The sequence below is a fragment of the Syzygium oleosum genome, unplaced genomic scaffold (assembly GCF_021117445.2).
Source record: "Syzygium oleosum isolate NSW1041296 unplaced genomic scaffold, Sole_v2.1 Sole_v2.54, whole genome shotgun sequence".
NCBI classification, from domain to species: Eukaryota; Viridiplantae; Streptophyta; class Magnoliopsida; order Myrtales; family Myrtaceae; genus Syzygium; species Syzygium oleosum.
Window position 1 is genome coordinate 958,835 of NW_026607538.1, and position 20,688 is coordinate 979,522.

General features: G+C 43.2%; 3 protein-coding genes across 3 annotated transcripts; 2 read left to right on the plus strand and 1 right to left on the minus strand.

The window, feature by feature from the left end:
- Positions 1-282: 282 nt before the first annotated feature.
- On the minus strand, positions 283-2,917 carry LOC115686416 (cytochrome P450 81Q32-like). Its single transcript, XM_030611699.2, has 3 exons — positions 2,457-2,917; positions 1,675-2,134; positions 283-924 (listed from the first exon to the last, which is right to left on the minus strand). The coding sequence occupies exons 1-3, from the start codon at positions 2,915-2,917 to the stop codon at positions 283-285; spliced, it is 1,563 nt and encodes a 520-aa protein (XP_030467559.1).
- Positions 2,918-5,862: 2,945 nt separating this feature from the next.
- Positions 5,863-8,600, plus strand: LOC115686376 (transcription factor bHLH91-like). The gene is made up of 3 exons (XM_030611644.2): positions 5,863-6,848; positions 7,776-8,216; positions 8,324-8,600. The coding sequence occupies exons 1-3, from the start codon at positions 5,976-5,978 to the stop codon at positions 8,432-8,434; spliced, it is 1,425 nt and encodes a 474-aa protein (XP_030467504.1). The 5' UTR covers positions 5,863-5,975; the 3' UTR covers positions 8,435-8,600.
- An 8,094-nt stretch (positions 8,601-16,694) lies between these two features.
- Positions 16,695-19,220, plus strand: LOC115686415 (transcription factor bHLH91-like). Its single transcript, XM_030611698.2, has 3 exons — positions 16,695-17,838; positions 18,520-18,936; positions 19,089-19,220. Exons 1-3 carry the CDS (start codon positions 16,807-16,809, stop codon positions 19,194-19,196), a joined length of 1,557 nt encoding a protein of 518 aa, XP_030467558.2. The 5' UTR covers positions 16,695-16,806; the 3' UTR covers positions 19,197-19,220.
- The last annotated feature ends 1,468 nt before the right edge of the window (positions 19,221-20,688 follow it).

A 20,688-nucleotide genomic window follows, 5' to 3' on the forward strand; every position in this document is an offset into this window, starting at 1 on the left:
TTTTGGAAATACTCTCATCCCAAAGATTTATATTGGTCTACGAACCCAACCTCTTATATGAAATTTGTCATAAATTCTATTGTCGCAAACCATTTTGGCCTGCAAGAGTATATTCGGCCGGTTGATTTTGTATTTGCTTCACTGCCAACATATATTTTCAGACTGATGTTGACAGAATGTTATGTTGGGACAATCAAACAGAAAAACAGAATCATATTCTCAGCATTTCATGTTTTACAATGCATATATTTAACATCACTAGATCATTAATTTGTCGACCGATCATGTCTCCATCATTTTCGAGAGCGGGTGGATCATGGATTCACGTGGTTTACACAAAACCTCTAGAGGCTCCAATTTCGGCATCGAAAGTCCCGTCCCTTCATTCATATCGATCTCCTCTTCTCCATCCCTTTTCCACTCAAAGCACTGAATCAACGCCCCTAGCCCTAGTTCAATCACTCTTCTTCCCAGATTAGCCCCGGGACAAGCTCTCCTTCCAGCACCAAAAGGAAGGAACTTGAAATTATCATCCTTCTCTTCTCTTTGATCACCTCTGTTTCCAAATCTCTCTGGTATGAATTTTGTTGGTTCCTCCCAAAGCTTAGGGTCCCTATGGATGCTCCATAAGTTAACTAATAACATGGTGCCTCTGGGCACATGATACCCAAGAACATTGCAATCACTTGATGACTCATGCGGTACCAAAAGTGGGGTTGGTGGAAACAACCTCAATGTCTCATTGACAATTGCTTGGAGGTAATTCAGGTTCGGTAGGTCGTGCTCGGTGATGAGGCGGTCTTGCTCAACGTTGGCCTCGATCTCAATTTGAGCTTTCTTCAATGTATCTAGATTGTTTACAAGAAGAGACATTGCCCATTCTAGGGTAGTTGATGCAGTCTCCGTGCCAGCACCAAGCAATGTCTACATTACCACGTGAACATCAATTGGACGTAGTTATGTAAAATTCGAAAAAAGTTAAAGTAGAATAAAACCCGATATGACGTTCGCAGATAGTAAAGCTTCGTATTATAATGAATCATTCAAAATTCCTGATGAGGGTTGTAATTAATGTCATGATCTACTGGTGAAACCTATGCAATTCATCTGTCCATCAGAAAGGATATAATTGGGTTTAATCTTAAATAAAGACAAGAATACCCATCTTAAATAAAGACAAGAATACCCTAGAATTTCTTGCTTGTTTTATGGGCAAGTCACGATTCTAAACCTATAAAACGGCTTTTATAAGATCGTATCCTTCTTTATTAGTCTGAGTTGACCTAATTACATTAAGGCATTTACCCCTTCAGCTATTGTCATAACTTATTCAATTTGCTCTGCTTGCTTGTTAGATGCTAGTCAATGATGGCATGCCTGCACCTTCCAATATAATATATCAAAATTTAATATGGAATCCAATGTCTAAACGGTTCTTGGCAGAAAGGAACAATCATAAGTTTCCCATTAGTTAGATTCCATCAATCGGCTTCACAGTTTATACTGAAAGTGAAAATACACGTAATCGCTTGTCTTATTTAATATGCAGCATGCTTTATCTAAGAAAAGTCAAGCGATAGGTGACGTGAAGTAGTTCATTGATGAAATGAAGATGACCTCGATAAACACTAATATATTCCTGCTTAATGTAAGGACAAAAGCAAGCAAGAGTACCATGATGACACCCTTGAGGGTCTGGTCAGTATAAGATTCTGGTTCCTTCTCTTGCAAGGATAACATAACATCGATCAATGTCATCATCTTCCTTTCTTTCCGGGTCAACTCCTTCCTCATTCCTCTGATCTCATCAATCAAATTCTGGCAAAACCTATCCATTTTCCCCATCAACCTTATCATCCTCTTCTCGACGCCCTGAAAATCAACCCACTGAAAGATCGGCAAGTAATCGCCTAAGTTTGCAGTTCCGTGAAGCTCCACAACCTCTTTGATGATGCGGCGGAACTCCGCAGCTTCTTCACCAACGGCGTCCTTGCCGTAGTACCTCTTTCCCGCGATCATTCTTATCACAATGTTAAATGAAAGTTCTCTGAATTTCGATCTCATTTCGATCTTTGTCCACCGTTCGTTCGATTCATGAAATAGTCCTTTCAGTAGCAACCTCACTTCGTCGTGCCTAACAATAGTGAAACACATGGTGAATACACGTATATATCCGATAAGCCGACTAGTTAAGCACCGCCATAAATTGAACTCTTCAATATTTACCTACAAAAAGCCTCTAACATTTAGTATGTGTCCAATTCTACTTGTAATTAATTCGAAGAGAAACATCTAATAGTTTCATGCCATACAAAAATAACAATATGACCCCCTACAAGCTTGTGTGGGTAATCACATCTTAAGCTTTCCTGAATACAATAACGAAATTTGTATGTTTGATAGTCGGCGAGATGCTCTTTTTATTTATAGTCCCAAAAGCCTAAGACTTGTCATACCTAACATCCGATAACATGGCCATGCGGGTTGAGGAGAACATTTCCACTGTCGTGAGACGCCGGAGATTGCGCCAGTGATCGCCATACGAGGCGAGTCCCATGGTGGTGGAGTTGTAGTTGAGGTGTTTCCCGGCAAGGGTGTGCGGCCGGTTGGCGAAAATAATGTCGTTCCTCGTGAAACATTCCTCGACCGCAGATGGGTTGGAGGTCACGAGGATTTTACGCACGCCGAATTTGAGCAACAAGACGTCGCCGTATCTCTCCATGAGACCGTGCAGGGTCCGGTGAACCGGCTCTTTAAGCAGATGAAGATGGCCTAAGATTGGAAGACCAGGAGGACTTGGTGGAAGCCGGTTCTTGCTTTTAGGGTTTGCATGCTTTTGGATGATTAGTTTCAAGATAAAGAGAAGGGAAAAAGTAAAGAAAGAGAAGAGCACCACTTTGAAACTTAACTCCTCCATGATGTACTTTGGATGCGCTCATTTCCCAAAGATTTATATTGCTCTCCGAGCACAACCTCCTGTATAGAAATCGTCATAAATTTGTGTTTATTATAGCTATTGTCGGGTAGCATTTTGGCCGGCAAGAGTATATTCGACCGGTTGATTTTGTATTCGTTGGTGATTGTTATTGGTGCTCATAAGGATCGCCATATGACATAAGATAGAAAGAAACCCAATAAAGAGTATATTCGACCGGTTGATTTTGTATTCGGTGGTGATTGTTATTGGTGTTCATAAGGATCGCTATATGACATGAGATAGAAAGAAACCAAATAAATACGAACATTTCAAAGAGTCAACCGAACTCAGGTGACAAGGTCAAAAGAATGTGTGCACATCAAGGGACCACACCAGTGAAGGCACCGTTTCACTCTTGGAGCAGCAGAAACTATTCCATTACATGGATGCTATAGAAGGCACCATTCTTGTGTTTCGCTAGACCTGCAAAAGTGGGACATATACCAAAATCTTAACCCATATATAATGGACTGAATTGTTACATGAGTTAGTTCTATTCAATAAATAGGTCGTAAATATGTTTAAACATAATATAGGTATTAAATGGATCATAAACGGGTGATAAATGGGTTTACAACTTACTTAGATCCAACCCACTTCTTTGACTCTCTTCTCATTCTCTGTCGCCCTCACTTCATCTCATGCTCATTCACCTCGCAATCTCACCTCAGTTTGGATATAAGTTTTCGTAAATTGAGTTGGATATGAAAGTATTTTAACAATATGAGTCGGATAAGGTACGAATCGAATTGTGTATGGGTCAGTAGATTTGCATTGCATAGAAATTGATCTATTTCGGTCAGACCATATTCTACCCGATCCATCCGTTTGACGGGTCCATGTTTCACCAAGCCATTGATTTGCTATTCTAGACCAAACCCTTCATGATGAAAGGCAGAACATGTATAGGCAACAGGTTAGGTATATAACGGCCTTGCTCATATCCTTTTCCTCAATTTACATTAATGCTCACCTCAATAATTGTCCATATCATTGTTAGTTTCCTGGGGTTTGGATCCACTCAATTTAAAAGGAGGGCTTCAAATTCTTTTACGAGCATATGCCATGACAAGAAAAATCTTGTAACCCTGTTCATCTGGAGTGGATCACGGTGTTCCCGTCGGTGTGCAAGGCAGAGGATCCACGTCTGCTTTTATGGCGAGCTCTTTACAGCGTCGATACATCAAATAAAAGTCCATAAATTAAAAGACAGACGAAATTCTTAATGATTTCAGTGTGTTTTAGTTCCTATTCTCCGATGATTGTATTGTTTAGAAAGTACAAGAAGAAATTGTGTGCAGCACTCAATCGTCAAGCGAGCGGTTAACCGCTTGATATGCATGTGACAGACCATGTATTAGCTTCTTTCTTTGGCTAGCTTCGACCTCGAAACATTCTCAGTAAAACTATAATAATATGACACCAGACGAAAGACAAAATTGTAATTTAGAAGTAAACTGAATTTCTAGCACTTTAAATCCCGCATAATTTCTTAAATGTTTAGCACTTTCCAAACTTGAATTTTTCTATTTCTTATTTTTGTAAGTCAGTCTTTCATGTTTTACAAAAAATCTAAATCCATTTTCCAAATTAGACCAATTTTTTAATACATAAAAAAACCTAGACCAAAAGGCTTAGACTGCTTATTAGTTTGGCAATATTACATGAAAATTCTTATTTTTTCTAGTGAAATTCGATGTCAATTTTTTTTCTCCTTAAAATGTCATCAATTATTACACGATTACTTCTCTTGGTTAGGTGGGAGTGGGAGTGGGAGTTTCCATGGAGAGAGATTTAATGAAGAAGTGGGGACCTCCAAATTACAAGAAAGAAAGTATGCATCTCCAACCTAATCTAACCACCCAAGTCCCACGAAGAGAAACCTCAGATTGCGTGAGTGCATGAGACTCTGTCCTAAATTACACCTCAATTACCACTCCCATCTTTGCATTTTGGTTGAATTCTTGGTAAGGCTGTGGAAGCTTATTGCATTTGCGCATTTTCTTAGAACCGCCTCGGGAGCAAACGACATCGAAACGAAAAAAAAAATAACCACACCCAATAGATATTAGTCAAAATGTATGTATTCTATGAATTTCAAGAATTTCATTGACGAAAGAGAAAGACGGAGAGAAACTAAGAGAGTAGAGTAAGGTAAGTTGTAGTTGGGAAACAATCTCACCTCATGTGGAAAATTATGTTCAATATCGGTGAAGTAATTCTTTGTGGAAGGGGCGAGTACGACAGCCGTGGGGAGGCGAGGGGTTTGACGACGACGATGTAGGGGCGGCGCGACTGAGGCGGGTCTAGGGAGGGGAAGAGAGAGAGGGGGAGGGGTCTAAGGTTGGGTGTGGTTTTTCTGTAAATTCCTTCACAAAACAAGGACATTTTGGTTTAGAGTTAATAATATCGCCAAAAACCTCAAATTATACTCACTGTGGCACCAATACCAAAAACTTTTTTTGTGTCACTAAAACCCTAAACTTGCAGATTGTATATTTGCTTTCTAAAAATTTGTATTAATGGTTGAAACTACATATGTAATTTACATATATGATTGTATATGATTTTTCACCCAACCCATGTTCATCTCACTGATTGGGGTCATATTTTTGTAAAATTGACGAAGTATCCATATCAATGTAATATATATGAGTTATGTATATGAAACAAAAAACTTACACAAAATTTTACCTTTTGTCCTCCTTTCTCTCTCCTAATTTCTAACTACAAACTCTCTCTCTCTCTCTCTCTCTCTCTCTCTCTCTCTGTGAAAGATTAAGTTCATCATCCACGGCTTCGGTAGATAGATTTTTCATGATGTACAGTCTCATATGTGCACGCACATTACATGAGTCACCTGTCTCCATGTCTTCTTAAATGGGAACTGGTTCGCCAATTTGCATGTTTTAGCCCTTCACTCAATAGTTACTTAGTTCATCTCGCTTCTCTTCTCTGTTTTTTGCATTACTTGATCAGGTCTGACGGAGATCGAGGAATGATCATCGACCTGGATACCTCGCGCTTCGACCCGAACACCATCGCCGTACCAGAAGGTCCAGATGCCGAGTTTGCTCAAACCCAAAATCATCCTCACAATTATCATCCTCACCATCAAATGCAAGAGAACGTTCCAGCTTATTTCACCAACGAAAACATCTACAGCTGCAACACCAACAACAATCACATGACTGTAGAAGAAGCCATTGATGGAGATCCCAGCAATACTGACAATAATCAGGTGATGCCTTGTTACGGTAATAGTCAAGCTTCAAATTGGAATAGTAATCAACCTGGACTACTGCAAGATATGTTCGAGCAACTCGTTGCCGACCACGCGCAAACGCAGAATGGCATCACTGCCCAAAATTCGAGCGATGAAGTCCTCCCGATGCCGCCTCCAGATCACCTAGGCTTCTTCCATCTATTCGACTTGGCCAGATCCTCCTCATCCTCCTCGTTGCCGTGGCCTTCGTCCTCCTTGCTCCCAAAACCGCCGCTCTCATACACAAACCCTAACGCATCCACAACATCGTCGGTGCTGTATGACCCGCTCTTCCACCTGAGAAACTTGCAACCAAAACCTCCACCAATGGGCGAACTATTGTTCCCGTACGTGGGCTTGCCCAATGAGGATGACGGAGGGGAAATCATCGTCGACGGAGAAGGAGGGACGACGGCAGCGATGATGATGATGTATGGGGAGGATGAAGGGGTGTTGGAGATGATGGAGGGTGGCAATAGGGTTAAGATTGGCAAGAGAAGGGGAGGGAATAAGTTGACCAAGCACTTTGCCACTGAGAGGGACAGGAGGACTCAGTTGAATGAGAAGTATGCCGCTTTGAGGGACTTGATCCCCAACCCCACCAAGGTAACGCATATATTGATTGTATATTTACTTTCTAATACCTTGCATTAATGATTTGAACTCCATCTAAAATGTACGTGTATGTATATAAGGCGAAAAAAGTTCATTTCACTAGCTTAATCAAGTTTGCTGATTTTCATGGATGAACCCTCATTGCAAAAGCTTTAATTCATTGATGAGTTGAGATGATCTTTTCTTCTACCAGTTTCATTGTCTTCTTTCTCTAGCCCCTACCTTTACGAACAAGTCACACAGCCTTATACATTTCATTTTTATGACTTATAGCTGCAAGAAATATCTTGCATTTTTCTCCCTTCACAAATGGGAGCTTTGTGATATACATTCCTTGGCATTAGTTAAGACCAAAGATATCCATTTCCCATGTAGTAATCGTAATCGAATCATATTATCTCATCTTTCTGTATAGCACTGATCAAGTGATCATGAAGCTTAGACTTACTCTTTCCCATTAATGGGCACATAATCTTCGTTTCAAATGATTGTTGAGTAATGCTAGGTCTAGCTCCTTTTGGTCCTTCATAAACAGGATCTAGTAGTTGTAATCAGCTGTATACATACATAGTCTTCATTCTATGTGACACTGCTTATGGGACTTAGCATTTTTACTGGCGATACACATGCTTTGTTGCAAATGATGCTTGTTGAGTAATGTCAGGCTTATTTAGACTGATTTACACATTTGGTATACACCAGATAGTGATGGACAAGCTACAAATGGGCATAGTAAGACATATTCAACACCCACTAAGAGTCTATATCGCATTTCTCAGTAAAACTGATTTATCTCAGTATACCTAACATTATCTTCAATTGTACTGGAAAGGATGGCATTTAATACCTTAATAATATATGTTTATATTGACTATTTCTTGGTGGCGAAAACGAATTGTTTGTTCTGTGTATGTGAAGTTTGATCGGGCATCCATTGTGGGAGATGCCATTGAGTACATCAAGGAGCTCTTGATAACTGTGAGCGAGCTGAACCTACTCTTGGAGAGGAAAAGATGGGGAAGAGAGAGGAAATGGAGACAAAGGGTTGCCGTCGACGAAGACAACAATGATGAGGCTGTAGATGGAGAGAGCTCCGTAACCGCGGTCACTCCATCGGGCGACCCGGCCAATCGGTCCTTCAGTGGGACACTGAGGAACTCTTGTCTCCAGAGGAAGTCGAAGGCGACCGAGGTCGATGTGCGCATTGTCAACGACGAGGTCGTGATCAAGCTCGTGCAGCGGAAGAAGATCAATTGCTTGCTGCATGTGACGCGGCTCCTCGACAAGCTTCAGTTGGACCTCCAACACATTTCGGGCGGCCACATTGGTGAACACTACAGCTTCTTGCTCAACTCCAAGGTTGTGAACTTAGATTTGATGCTCTCTCTTAGAAAATTCTCAAAGCTCTTTCTATTTATTTGATTTCAATACTATACCTAACTAACTCGATCATTGCTGCATTTCAGATCTGTGAAGGTTCGACGGTGTACGCGAGCGGGATCGCAAGCAAGGTCATAGAGGTTGTGGACAGGCAGTACTATGCTGCCACACCACCACCGAGTTGCTGCAGCTACTAGGGCTTGAGGAGGAGATGGAGGAGGAGACGATGATGAAGCCCCTTTAGTCCCTTTATTTCTAGTCATTTAAATTTTCACTACCTAGATATGGAAAAATAATTAAAGTCTATATAGCTACATTATGTCACCTTATTCCAAATGCAGACATGTTCTTCGGTATTGCTTCTTTGAATGCCTCTCGAGATGATAACGTGATGTGTGCTTTCCAAGTCATTTAATTAACGCAGTGAGCCAATAGGCATGCGGTCCTACTGGTAAATGGATTGAGGGTTGGGGACGCTAGTATCATAAGTACGGGATTCGAGTCCCGCGCTCTGCAAGAAGCAGAGTAAAAAGTCAACGAGTGAGAAGAGTTAGAGATAGGATAGATAAAAAAAAATAACGCAATGATGCTATGGAGAAATATTTAGAACGTCTCTTTCGGATGGGGATTAAAGTTCCACCCACATTTTCTATGTGCCTAAGTAATTTTTCAAAGTTCAAATATGCCATTCAAAATGTCATTCCACGTGAATGGAGTGACATTTCTGGATCAGTTCACTCGAGGTATTGTTCATCAGATTCGTTCAACACCTTGTCCCCACGAGGTCCTCATCCCAATAGTGCTCTCAACTAAGAGAGCACTCTTAAAATTGAAGTTCAAATGTTAAATGTCGTCGTTACGTGAAAATGCGCCTCTTCGTCGTTCGGTATGTAATTCAGGAACGTAATGTAACAGCCCGAATTTCGATGTAATTCCGGGATCAATAAAATTGACAATATTTCGCATTTCATTTTTGTAAGTCTCGCTCGGAGCTGGTCACTCTTGGGATACTAACCAATGGGGTATGGCTAACTAGGAAACGGTACGTGGACCAGGGACTCGATAGTGAACAGGACACCGATCTCGAGATATGATGAGGGAATATTTTGGGCCAACGTGGGCCGATCTTAGGAAAGGTGATGGATTTGGTTTGGCCAAGGCCAACGATGTACAATCGGATCACAGGTGATTCTGCAAGACCGAAAGTGCACGTGACCAACCAGTCCTGAACCTAAACCGAACGATCGCGACCTCTGGAACTAGTGATGATTTCTCATTCTCTCAATGATCGGAACCGTCGTAAGTCGAATAACCCTAGGTCGATACGCGTAGATCCTAAACAGCCACCCGTTAGTGAGAAACCCTGAAATTGAAAGTTTAGCGAGTTTTGTTCACGGAATTGGGCCCGGATTTCGATGCCGATTTTCGAAGGCTTAAGAGACTATTTTTGGGAATCTGACGTCGTATTACGCTGGCCACACACGTTTGGAGTTAGTACGAGTAAAAATTGGAATTTCGGTCCGGGGGTGAAAAATTACGATTTTGCCCATCGGGATGCCAGCGTTGCTTTTCGAGGCCAAATAAGGTTATTTTTCGAGGCCGACGCCATTTTTTGGTGGCCACGCATACCAGGAGTAGTTATGGCAAAAAATTGGAATTTCGACAAAAATTGGAAAATAATATTATTTTATTCCCGAAACTTCGCAGTCGATTTTCGAGGGCTTAGAAAGTGAATTTCGCGAATCCAACGCCATATTATGTTGGCCACGCACATATGAAACACGTATGTGCGAAAATTGGAATTTCGCCCCGAGACCGGAAAAATGACGATTTTGCCCCTGGGCTATTTTCGGGTCCGAATTTTTGGGAAAGTATTTGGGACAGTTAAAGATAATTATCAGCTGCATTATTGGCCCCATTTACCCTTTTGCCCCTCAATTATTTGGATAGGATTGTTTAGAAACCGTTAGATTAGCGGTATTTTCGTCAAAACCGCCGGATTTACGACATGTGTCGCCCTAGGCTGCCTTTTTTTGACCAGGTCTGACCTTTATCTCTCTCCTCACTCACCCTCATGCCAGAACTCCCCGAGAACAGCAGCCCCTTCAGTTTTCTCCCCCATTTTTCTCTCTTTTCCTCTCTTGTTTGGCTCGCCGGAGCTCGTCGCCGGCCACCGGAGCGCCGCCGCCGGCCACCGTGCCTCCCCGTCGACCACCACAGCCCCCAGCCTCAGTCTTGCCCCTGTCCGACCCCTTTCTCTCTCCCTTTCTCTCTCTTTCTCCCTCTTTTTCTCTTTCCCGTCCGGCAAAAAGGGCCGCCGGAGCTTCGCCGAAGCTCGGATCGCTGTTCCGTCACCACCCAGCCGTCCAGCCTCGCCGTACGACGCCGGCCGTACCCATCCGTACAGTGTCCGTACGGAAGTACTGTTCATCTCGTCCCCGTACGCGTCACTGTTCACGCCGTCGCCGGGAATTCCGCCGCCGGTTTTACTGTTCATCAGTGATCGGTCGCCGTTCCCCGTCGTCGTGACCTTGGATTAAGTGAGTAAAATTTCTAAACCCGGATTAGGACTGATAGTGCATTTTTCTGGACTGGTTTAGGAATGCTAGTACTGGCAGAGGAAAATTAGTATACTGTTTGATAGAAATTGTTATCAGGAAAAATGTAGTAGATCAATGAGAAATTATTGGGGAGGATAATAGGGTTTAATGACCAATTTAGGAGCTCGTTAGTGAAATTGCCGGGTATGCCCGGGTTGACTGATTGTACGTCAATTGTGCTTAATTGTGGTTGATTTCGTACTGCTATGTCGTATGTGGTGTGGCTGATTTTATGGAGTGCGATTGGCCATTGTTTGGTTTACAATGAATTACTGATTTGTGAATCGCACGTTAGGCCACACGGTATTAATTGGGCCAATTAAGCACGTGTTGTGACATTGGGTGTCTGAATTATATTGGTGCTCGTGGTGCATTGCATTGCATAACATGGACACGCATTGCGTATGCCAAGAGTGAGGCATGTGATGAAATTGTGCAAGAATGCGTGTCTGCCATGAGCATGTGATCACCTAAAATACCCTGAAGTGTTATACGCTGGGTTTAGATAATAATAAGTTGTGTGATCACCTAAGGACCTTCGGGTCGATACCGTCCTCATGTACTTTGAAGCAGGACGATGCCCGGTACGTCCGGAAGGCGACCATCCTCATGCACTTTGAAGCAGGCTCTGGTTCGCAAGGAGAACAGTGTTGCGCCTCATGCACTTTGAAGCAGGCTAGAGACACTGGGCCAGATCGGTTGCTGCGCCTCATGCACTTTGAAGCAGGCTAGACGCACCGGGCCGTGAAAAATTGATGACTCGAGTCGTAATAATAATTAATTGGGCAAGTGTGCCAGTGTGGGCCGGGAAATACACGTGACATGTCGACGACATTTGCATGCATGAACATGCATGGACTGGCATGCGAGTGAGTGAGACTCGGTGCATGAGCATGTGATTGGCGTACGTGTGATAATGTGTGCCACGTACGTGCCGTGATTATTATATATCGAACTGCCTAACCTGCAGGGTCAGAGAATTATTTGATTGTTGTTGCATTATGGTTTCAAATATTCATTTCCGGTCAGGAGATTGCATGCTAGCCTAGCCTAGGTTTAGGGGTTGAACTCATTGAGATTCGTCTCACAGTTGTGTAAACCGAAACATTTCACACCCATAGCCGTAGAATGCCGAGGGCATCACCTCTTTTTGGGATACCGCACAATATTCAGCGGTCGTCAAGCGTGCACCCCTGTGGTGATGGAGCAGCCTATGTGAGATATTATGCTGTTTTGTTTGTAAATGTGGGAGAGGCGTACTACCACACCCAAGAATATGTGGCTTGGTGCTATAGAGGAGCCGATGGAGTAATCGGACCCCCGCTCAGGACCTTTGATGTCCCGGTAGACGTGAATAATGTCATGATCCCACAGATGGTAAGTGGTGAGATTTCCGATCCTCCAACTACGCCTGATTGGAGCAGCCAGGGCGAAACCGTGGACGGACCTGCTGCTATGGTCGAGGAGGCTGAGGAACCTGAAGTGTTGTATGCTGATCCGGAACCCTTGGACCACCAGAATGAAGAAGAGCCGGTAGCCATGGAAGTAGATCACGAACATGATGGAGAGGTTGAGGAACTGGGATCCGATCAAGAAATAGGAGCCGAGGACGAGCTGGGATTATACTTAGACCCTGAGTTAGAACCGGATTCGGAGGACGAGAGTGATGCAGTAGAGGACATGGATTCCGAGGAGTCCGAGTCCCAGGAGAGCTCGATAGAGGAGTCCTCAGGGTCCGACCCGGACTGGGGTCCCTAGGTTAGCAATACTCCTAAGTAAAGCGGGTTACACCTTTTTGACTGAAGCTCGTCTTAGTCCCGTCCAGTACCCCTAGCCACTGACCCTTTTGACCTAGAGGCTGCTATTATGAGTGTTGACTACTGTTGTTGTATAAACGAATATTGTAAAAAGGTTTTTATAGTAATGTAAGTATGTACCTATTTTCTGCTGCGATCGTGTTTATTGCTTGGCTATCCTTGGCTCGTATTTTATAATTGTCAGGATTGTTTATTTAATCGCTTCCGCTTGTGCTTGTTCTCTGTTGGGCGTTGGGTCGGCGACGCTTCCTGGAAGCTTGCACCATAATCGACCGCGACGGGATGTTGCGTTCCAGTGGGGTACGGGGCGTGACACGTAATGCAGCTCATTTTTGCCCCCATTCGCCGTTCTAAAACCCTGTCGAAACCCGTTTCTTGTTTGGGCCCATCTCGCCCTGACGATCATTTCTCGCCCTCTTTGGACTAGGTCGTTACAAACATACATATACAAACATACATATATATATATATGTATATATATACACTAAATTCCTATGAACTTTGTCCATATGTACGTGCATCGATGACTCCTTTTCAGTTTCGAGACTTGGTAAGCCGTCAAAGGTGAGCAAGTGATGGGACCACATCTTCATAGAGAGAGAGAGAGAGAGAGAGAGAGAGAGAGAGAGAGAGAGAGAGAGAGAGAGAGAGAGAGAAGGTACGACTCCAAGAATAACAGCAGACAATCTGCACATATGCAAGCACACAACATGATTGTCAGCCGTGCCAGCATTTGCTATTTCAGACCAGGCATTCTTCAGGACTGTGCTTATCCCGTACGTTCTTGCTGTTTCTGTCAACTTTTATGATTGTTTCGGACCACCCTCCTTATGCAGATGCCATTATTAACACCGAAAAGGATGATACTCATTCGATTGGACAGGAGCATCAAATGATTATCAATGGAAGTTACATATGGTCAGGTTTTTACTTATCCTGCCTGCATGCTGTATCGTGGATTTCAGCATACGGTGCTGTTGTCACAATGCAAGAATGCAAAAGGTGCCACTGGACTGTTTTAATGATAGAAAGATGTATATTGTTTCTTTCGTATCGCCTGGCCGATTCAATCTGGAATCATTCCGAGCTGAGCTATAATGAAAAGTATCAAAAAGGTACTAAACCTATTGGATTGGTCTAATTCAGTTCTAAACCTTTCAATTGAACCAATTTAGTCCTAAATATTTTCCACATTTGTACCAATTGAGTCCATTCGACCAATTTAAGTCGAAAATTACTGACGTGGATGCCGGTCGACCGTCCGTCTTACGTGGCACGATCGGCGCTGACGTGGACATTTTTTTAGTATCTAAATACATTTTTGAAATTTTTTTTCTTTTTCTATTTATTTTTCTTCAACGGGTTGGCACAGGGCAGTTGAACTCAACGTCAGCTGTGCCATGTAGGACGACTAGCACTTCAGTATTTCCGGCCTAAATTGGCCGGTTGAACTCAATTGGTACCAATGTAAAAAATTTTATGACTAAATTGATATAATTGAAAGGTTTATTACTGAATCAGTATAATGCAATTAGGTTTATTATTCTCTTGAGTTATGTAATGCAAACCAAAGGTATATATATATTCGGAATGGCAAAACAATAGCATAGCTCAATTCTTACTCTTTGTGGACTTTTTTTATTTATTTACTTTCTCGGTAACTTCGTCGCCCATGATTCCATATGCTTTTCCCAGGATTCGAACATTAGACCTCGCCCAAATCCCTTCCCTCCTTTCTATTACATCATTCGGGATCGCAACTTCGCAGGTACACAGGACTACGTCCTCTTTTCGGATAAATAGTAAATGCCATCATATTAACGAGCTTGCAGCTTGAAATCGTCGAAGGAGAACTTATAATCCCATAATTCGTATGGAAGGAAAGATCGGCAATCAAATATCGATTTCGGTATAAAATACTAAATTTGGTCGATTATATCATGAGACCTTTGCAAAATAATCCATAACCGCTCATTGAATCATTCTAGGGCCTCACTGCCGATGGAATAGGATGGCAACTCGCTTTGCATGACCTCTCTTACATTAGTGAATCTCTTCCCATGCAAACTAACGTTAAACAAAAAATAAAAAAAAAAACCTAATTCTTGGGGTCTGTGCCGAAGCATCACCGAACTTTGTCAACTTTTTTTCTTTGGGATAACGGCGCGAATGATCCCTAAACTTTAACCCAATAAACAATATGGTCCATGAACTTTTTAATTTATTTAATTTGGTCCATGAACTTTACCCTGATGTTCAATGTAGTTTCTAAACTTTTAATTTGTTCGATGGGATCCCTGGACTTTTGGTACATGTTCAGTTTGGTCCCTGAATTATATGAAAAGGTCCAACACTGTCCTTCCTTTAATTCAGGTTCAGGGACAACACTGAACATTTTCCATATAGTCCGGGGATCAGATTGTTAAGGGACCATATCGAACAATTCAAAAGTCCGGGGATCGCATTGCACGTTGAGCTTAAAGTTCAGGACCACATCGAATTGAAAGATCGGGAATCACATTACACATTCGACTAAAGTTCGAGGATCGTTTGTATCGGTTTTTCCTTTTCTCTTCTTACCTTTCCAATTGAATGTATGGTAACGTGAAATTGAAGGGGGTGTGTGCGCGCGCGCGCGTACGGTTTGCATGAGGTTCCGGGCGGTTTGCATGGGGAGAATATCGGTGGTGAAGTGGGGCCCACGGAGAGGTAGAGGAAGAGGAAGGGAGGTCTTCTTCTTTTAACTACTTCAAAAAAAAGACGAAAAAAAAGAAAGAAAGAAAAAGAAAAGGGAGGGGGTTAAAAAGGGGAATTCGCAATCTCCGACCTAAACTGCCGTTCTTGGAGAACCGCCCCAATTCGCATGACTTCACCAAAGCTCCCTCCCCCCCAATTTTTTACACATTGTGCCACTCCCCCTCCCCCATTCTTAAACATAGTAAGAATTTTTTTTTTTTATAAAAAAAAAATTCTTACTATATACTTTTTGCAATTTGATTTCCATTTCCATAACTATTTCCATCCCTTATATAGCTAAGCTAATCGATCTTCTTCTTCTTCTTCTTCTTTTCTCGAGACTACACGTGTAAAAAAAAAAAGAAAACGAAAGAGGTTTCTCGTGCCGGAATCCACGATAAACATGAGCACAAGAGGGTGGTACTTTTGTTATGCTGAGAAATCGAGGTTTACGTGTCGACGTCGGCTGCTCGAGTAGGGGATTCTTCGGCCTACCTACCGATCCGGGGCCTTCTCTTTTGAGGTCATGGTTCGGGAGGAAGGTTTGTTGGTATCTCGTTGTGCATACTAGGGTTTTGTACGTTGGTTAATCCTAGATACCAGTCTCTATGAACATTTTATATGCTCTTGCATTTTCTCAGCAAGGTGAGTAACAAAATTTAGAAGATTTTCCTAAACTTTTTACCCCTCAATGATTCTCTTGACAGAGAAAAAATAAAAGTGCGAGAGAGAGAAGGAATTCGATCCAAATACGGAGATTATGAGCGGGGCCCACATGACGGGAATCTCAGTAACAACCAACCTCCTCTCCCCCAATTGCAATCTCATTCAAGAAAAATGGGCAAAAAAAAAAATATTTTCTTCTTCTCGAGAACCCAAAATAAAAATAAATGAAAATAATCTTTAAATATGTCGAGATCAGTCTACTAAATTGAAAGGAAAAGAACAAGGTGATAACGAGCTTTCTCAAGATATTAAATCAAGACTCAATACCCAATAAAAAAATATGCGAAATTTCTCGTATAACTATTTTAAAAATATCAGCGTTGAATTTTTGAATTTTTCCTATTTTTCTCTCTCTGTCTTTTCTCCATCATTTCCTTTTCTTACAACACATATCTTCCTGCGCAGCTTTTGTCCCTCCTAACCTCCCACTGCAACTCCCCCCCCATCTCTCTCTCTCTCTCTCTCGGAGCTGATCAAGAAGAGTTCGGACGATCACAGTAAGCTCTCCCTCGCCATCGCCATAGCTAACGTGTAGCTCCATGTCCAACATCACTTCCCACTCTTCTTCCTCCTCATCCTCCTCCTCTTCTCCTTCTCCTCCTTCTTTGGCTTGAGCTGTTCATGTTGCATATGCATTCACGTGCGGTTCTCGCTTCCTGACGAGTCTCTGCGAGGTCTAGTCTTGATTACATGCTGTTCTTGCTTCTGTTCATGGCAGCCGGACAATACCCACCTGAGGAAATGATGGGGGAGACGACCCAGTGCTTCGATCCGAACGGGGTACCCGTGGAGGCGGAGGGCGTGGCGTTTCCGCAGGCGGGCCACCGTCTTCGGCCGCAGAACGTCGCGGCGGAAGATGTCGATCTCCATGGTCATTATCAACAGCAGCAGCAGGAGCTGATGGGGTTCGCGGCCGGAGAGGACGACGGCGGGTTTCATCGGGTCGGCTCGGGCGACGGTGGCTATGGCAATACGAATCAGGTGTTGCCTTACGATGGTAGTCACTCTTCCTCGGACTGGAACTACGCTGCTCCTGGAGCGGAGGGTTTGAGTCACCATCATGACGGCGGCCACCATGGCATCATCGGCCAGCAAGTCGCCGATCCCTTGCAATTCCTGCAGAGCCAAGCCCCTCTGAGCTTCGGCGATGACGGCGCTTCCGACATCTTCGCTCCGGCGGCGCCGCCGGACCTCCTCAATCTCTTCCGCTTGGCCCGATGCTCCTCGTCCTCTTTGCTCCCCAGCTCGTCGCTGTCCTTCGCGAGCCCTAACTCGCCCGCGCCGCCCCTTCTCCTCGATCCGCTCGTCCATCTGACCAATCTGCAGCCGCAGCCCCCGTTCATGAGGGAGTTGTTCCAGTCTCTGCCGAGCGGGGGAGTCTGTGGGTACGACAACTTGCCCATTGCCGGCTCGTCGTCATTGTTCGGCAGCGGCAACGACATTGAGAGAGGGGAGACTGAAGGAGATGAGGGAAACAATCTAGGGATGACGATGATGTACTGCGATGAGGACGGGGGTCATCAGTTCGTGGAGAACGATAATGGGGTTTTCAAGTTTGGGAGCGAAATGATGGCGGACATGGAGGGTTGCCATGGCAAGGTTAAGATGGGGAAGAGGAGGAGAGGGAAGGTGACCAAGCCTTACACCACTGAGAGGGACAGGAGGTCCCAGATCAATCACAAGTACGACGCCTTGAAGGAGCTGATCCCAAGCCCCACCAAGGTATTGTGCTCATTCGAATGCTTTGCTTCTTTGTTTGATTGCCATTTATAGATACGGTATCGAATTCGGTTGTTGCTGTCTTTGTCGTTCTTACATTCTATGCCTGAAAATGTTGTGGAACTTGGGAGTTCAACTTGTGGGTCGAAATGGGGGAAAGTGATGGCTGATCATGGAACTGAAATGGAGCTCTCTCACTAGCTCAAGTTTCCGGTTCTGTGGGTGGACCCTAACGCTGAAATCTTACTAAAGAAGGGGGAGAAGGGAATGACAAAAAGAGCATGCTTCTTTCTTGATTTTGGACTTTTGCTGGAGAAGATGGTTTGGCCCTATCTTGCCGTGCTCTTCTCCTCTTCAGTTTTTTTCCCCTATCATCTTCAGTCCATTCCAAACCAGGCCCACAGCAAATGTACCTGTTACCTTTTATAGCTGTCATATTGTACCCAGAATCATTCTCTCCTCTCTTTAAATGGGATATTTTTAGTACTTGTTATGCCCTATTTAGTTAGCTTGTCCTATTTAATTTATCGTGTATCCTGTGTAGAGTGTTAATCATGATTATTTAGGTCTAAACTATAAGAGTGCTTATGGAAGTTAGTTTTCCTCCCAATGCAAAATTGTTTATGCTTGCTTTTTTGGCAAATTTATTGTGTTGTGCCATTGCTTGTGTTTGTGTACATGAAGGGTGATAGGGCATCCATTGTGGGAGATGCCATTGAGTACATCAAGGAGCTCTTGAGAACTGTCAACGAGCTGAAACTGCTTGTGGAGAAGAAAAGATGGGGTACAGAGAGAAGCAAGAGGCAGAAGGCCGATGAGGAAGGCTTTGATGGGGAGATCTCCATAACCCGACCCCTGGGCAACCCGGCGGATCAGTCCTGCAACGGGACTCTGAGGAGCTCTTGGCTCCAGAGGAAGTCGAAGGTGACCGAGGTGGATGTCCGCATAATCGACGACGAGGTCACGATCAAGCTCGTGCAGCGTAAGAAGATTAATTGCCTGCTGCATGTGTCTAGGGTTCTTGATGAGCTCCAGTTGGATCTCCATCATGTTGCTGGTGGCCACATTGGTGAACACTACAGCTTCCTGCTCAATACCAAGGTCGGTGGGGATTTCCTTTGTCCGAACAAATTCTCAAAGCTACTTTTTTTTTTTTTTCAATTTGACAAGAAAAAGTTAACTTTGGAAGGATCTCCTCCACGTTTAGCCGGTGTAACACAAATCTTTGTCCCCTTCTAATGTTCAAATTTCAGATCTATGAAGGTTCAACTGTGTATGCGAGCGCGATTGCGAGCAAGCTCATAGAGGTTGTTGACCGGCAGTATGCAGCCACGCCGCCGCCACCGTGCAGCAGCTACTAGGGTTTGACGAGGCGGAGAGGAGAAGGAGATAATGGTATTTGATGAATGATGCTGCTTTGTTATCTTTAGATACTTAACACTAATACGTAATTCTGGAATAAATATAGTAGGAATCAAGTACTGCTGTTCGGCCATAAAAATACAAGCATTGCTGCGATGTCCCTTCCCTGTCTCTTGTGGTGATTTCTTATTAGATACTTGCTGGATTGCTTTGTCGACTATTTTCTGAAATCTTATTTGGGTCATTTTCATTTCGTTAGCATCCACTGATCTTGGAGTTTACAGTTTACACTAGCTGCGGTGGTCATATTCATAAAAAACAGCTAGGTTTCATGACTTTGCTCGGATTTGGACTCGCTTTTTTCTGTTCAATCCATCGTCGAAATTAGATTTCATGGGCACATACGATGAGATCTTTTCGCCTATATAGGCGGCTGCGTCTGAAGTTGCAAAAATGAGATGGAAGTAATCTTATAAAACCCTAGACACATGAGTTGGATAATGCCGAGTCTGTCCTCCTAAGCTGCAGCCTAAGTATTGAGGTTTACGCAACCTTCTATGTTTCTTCGACTATGAATATGGGGAGAGAGATTTGCGCCAATAAAATTGTTAACAGAAGAAAGTTTAATGAACCCCCAAATCGTTTACAGTTGTTAATTTGTTTTATGTCGGTGGCCCTATCAGCATTTCGATCAATTACGTATCAGCAGATTCTCTTGAACTCGGCCAATCTACCACGAACAAGCCTGCTTCATCATTTTCTTGACCAAAGCTGGTTTCATCCTTTAGCCAGGCTCGAATGGAACGTGTTGTTTGCTGATCCACACAATCCCGAGTCTCGTGTGATCATCTTTAATTCGCCAACTGAATGTTAACGAAAACAAAATTCCTTGACTACCTATGTAGGCGATGAACCGAATAGGCGAAGGTAAAGTTAATCAATCTGACGAGACACAGAGGAACAAAGATAGAGCGTGTAGAGCTCATCGCCACGCCAGTTTCAAAAGACTAGTCGAGTGGTCGTGGGAAGTAGGCGAATGCGACCCTTGCGATTGATTCTGTCCAATACAGTGAAAGGAGTTCCTTTATTAATGAGAACTTAGAGATGTGAAAAGAGGATTTCTCGCGATTTTATCAATTTAAGCACAGAGTCGGGTACACTATTAAGACTTCAATTACAAATCCCCATCGATCGCTTAAACCCTTCTAAGGAAACAGTCGCACCTAATGCCTAACAAATGATGTCGAGCATACAAAGTAATCACAGAGACTCGACCCAAAATCTTATAAAATCATATAATTACTTATCGCGCTCGACGTAAATTATTAATAAATAATATTCGACTTATATATATATATGTAATCCTAGATACCAGTCTCTATGAACATTTTGTATGCTCTTGCATTTTCTCAGCAAGGTGAGTAACAAAATCTAGAAGATTTTCCTAAACTTTTTTACCCCTCAATGATTCTCTTGACAGAGAAAAAATAA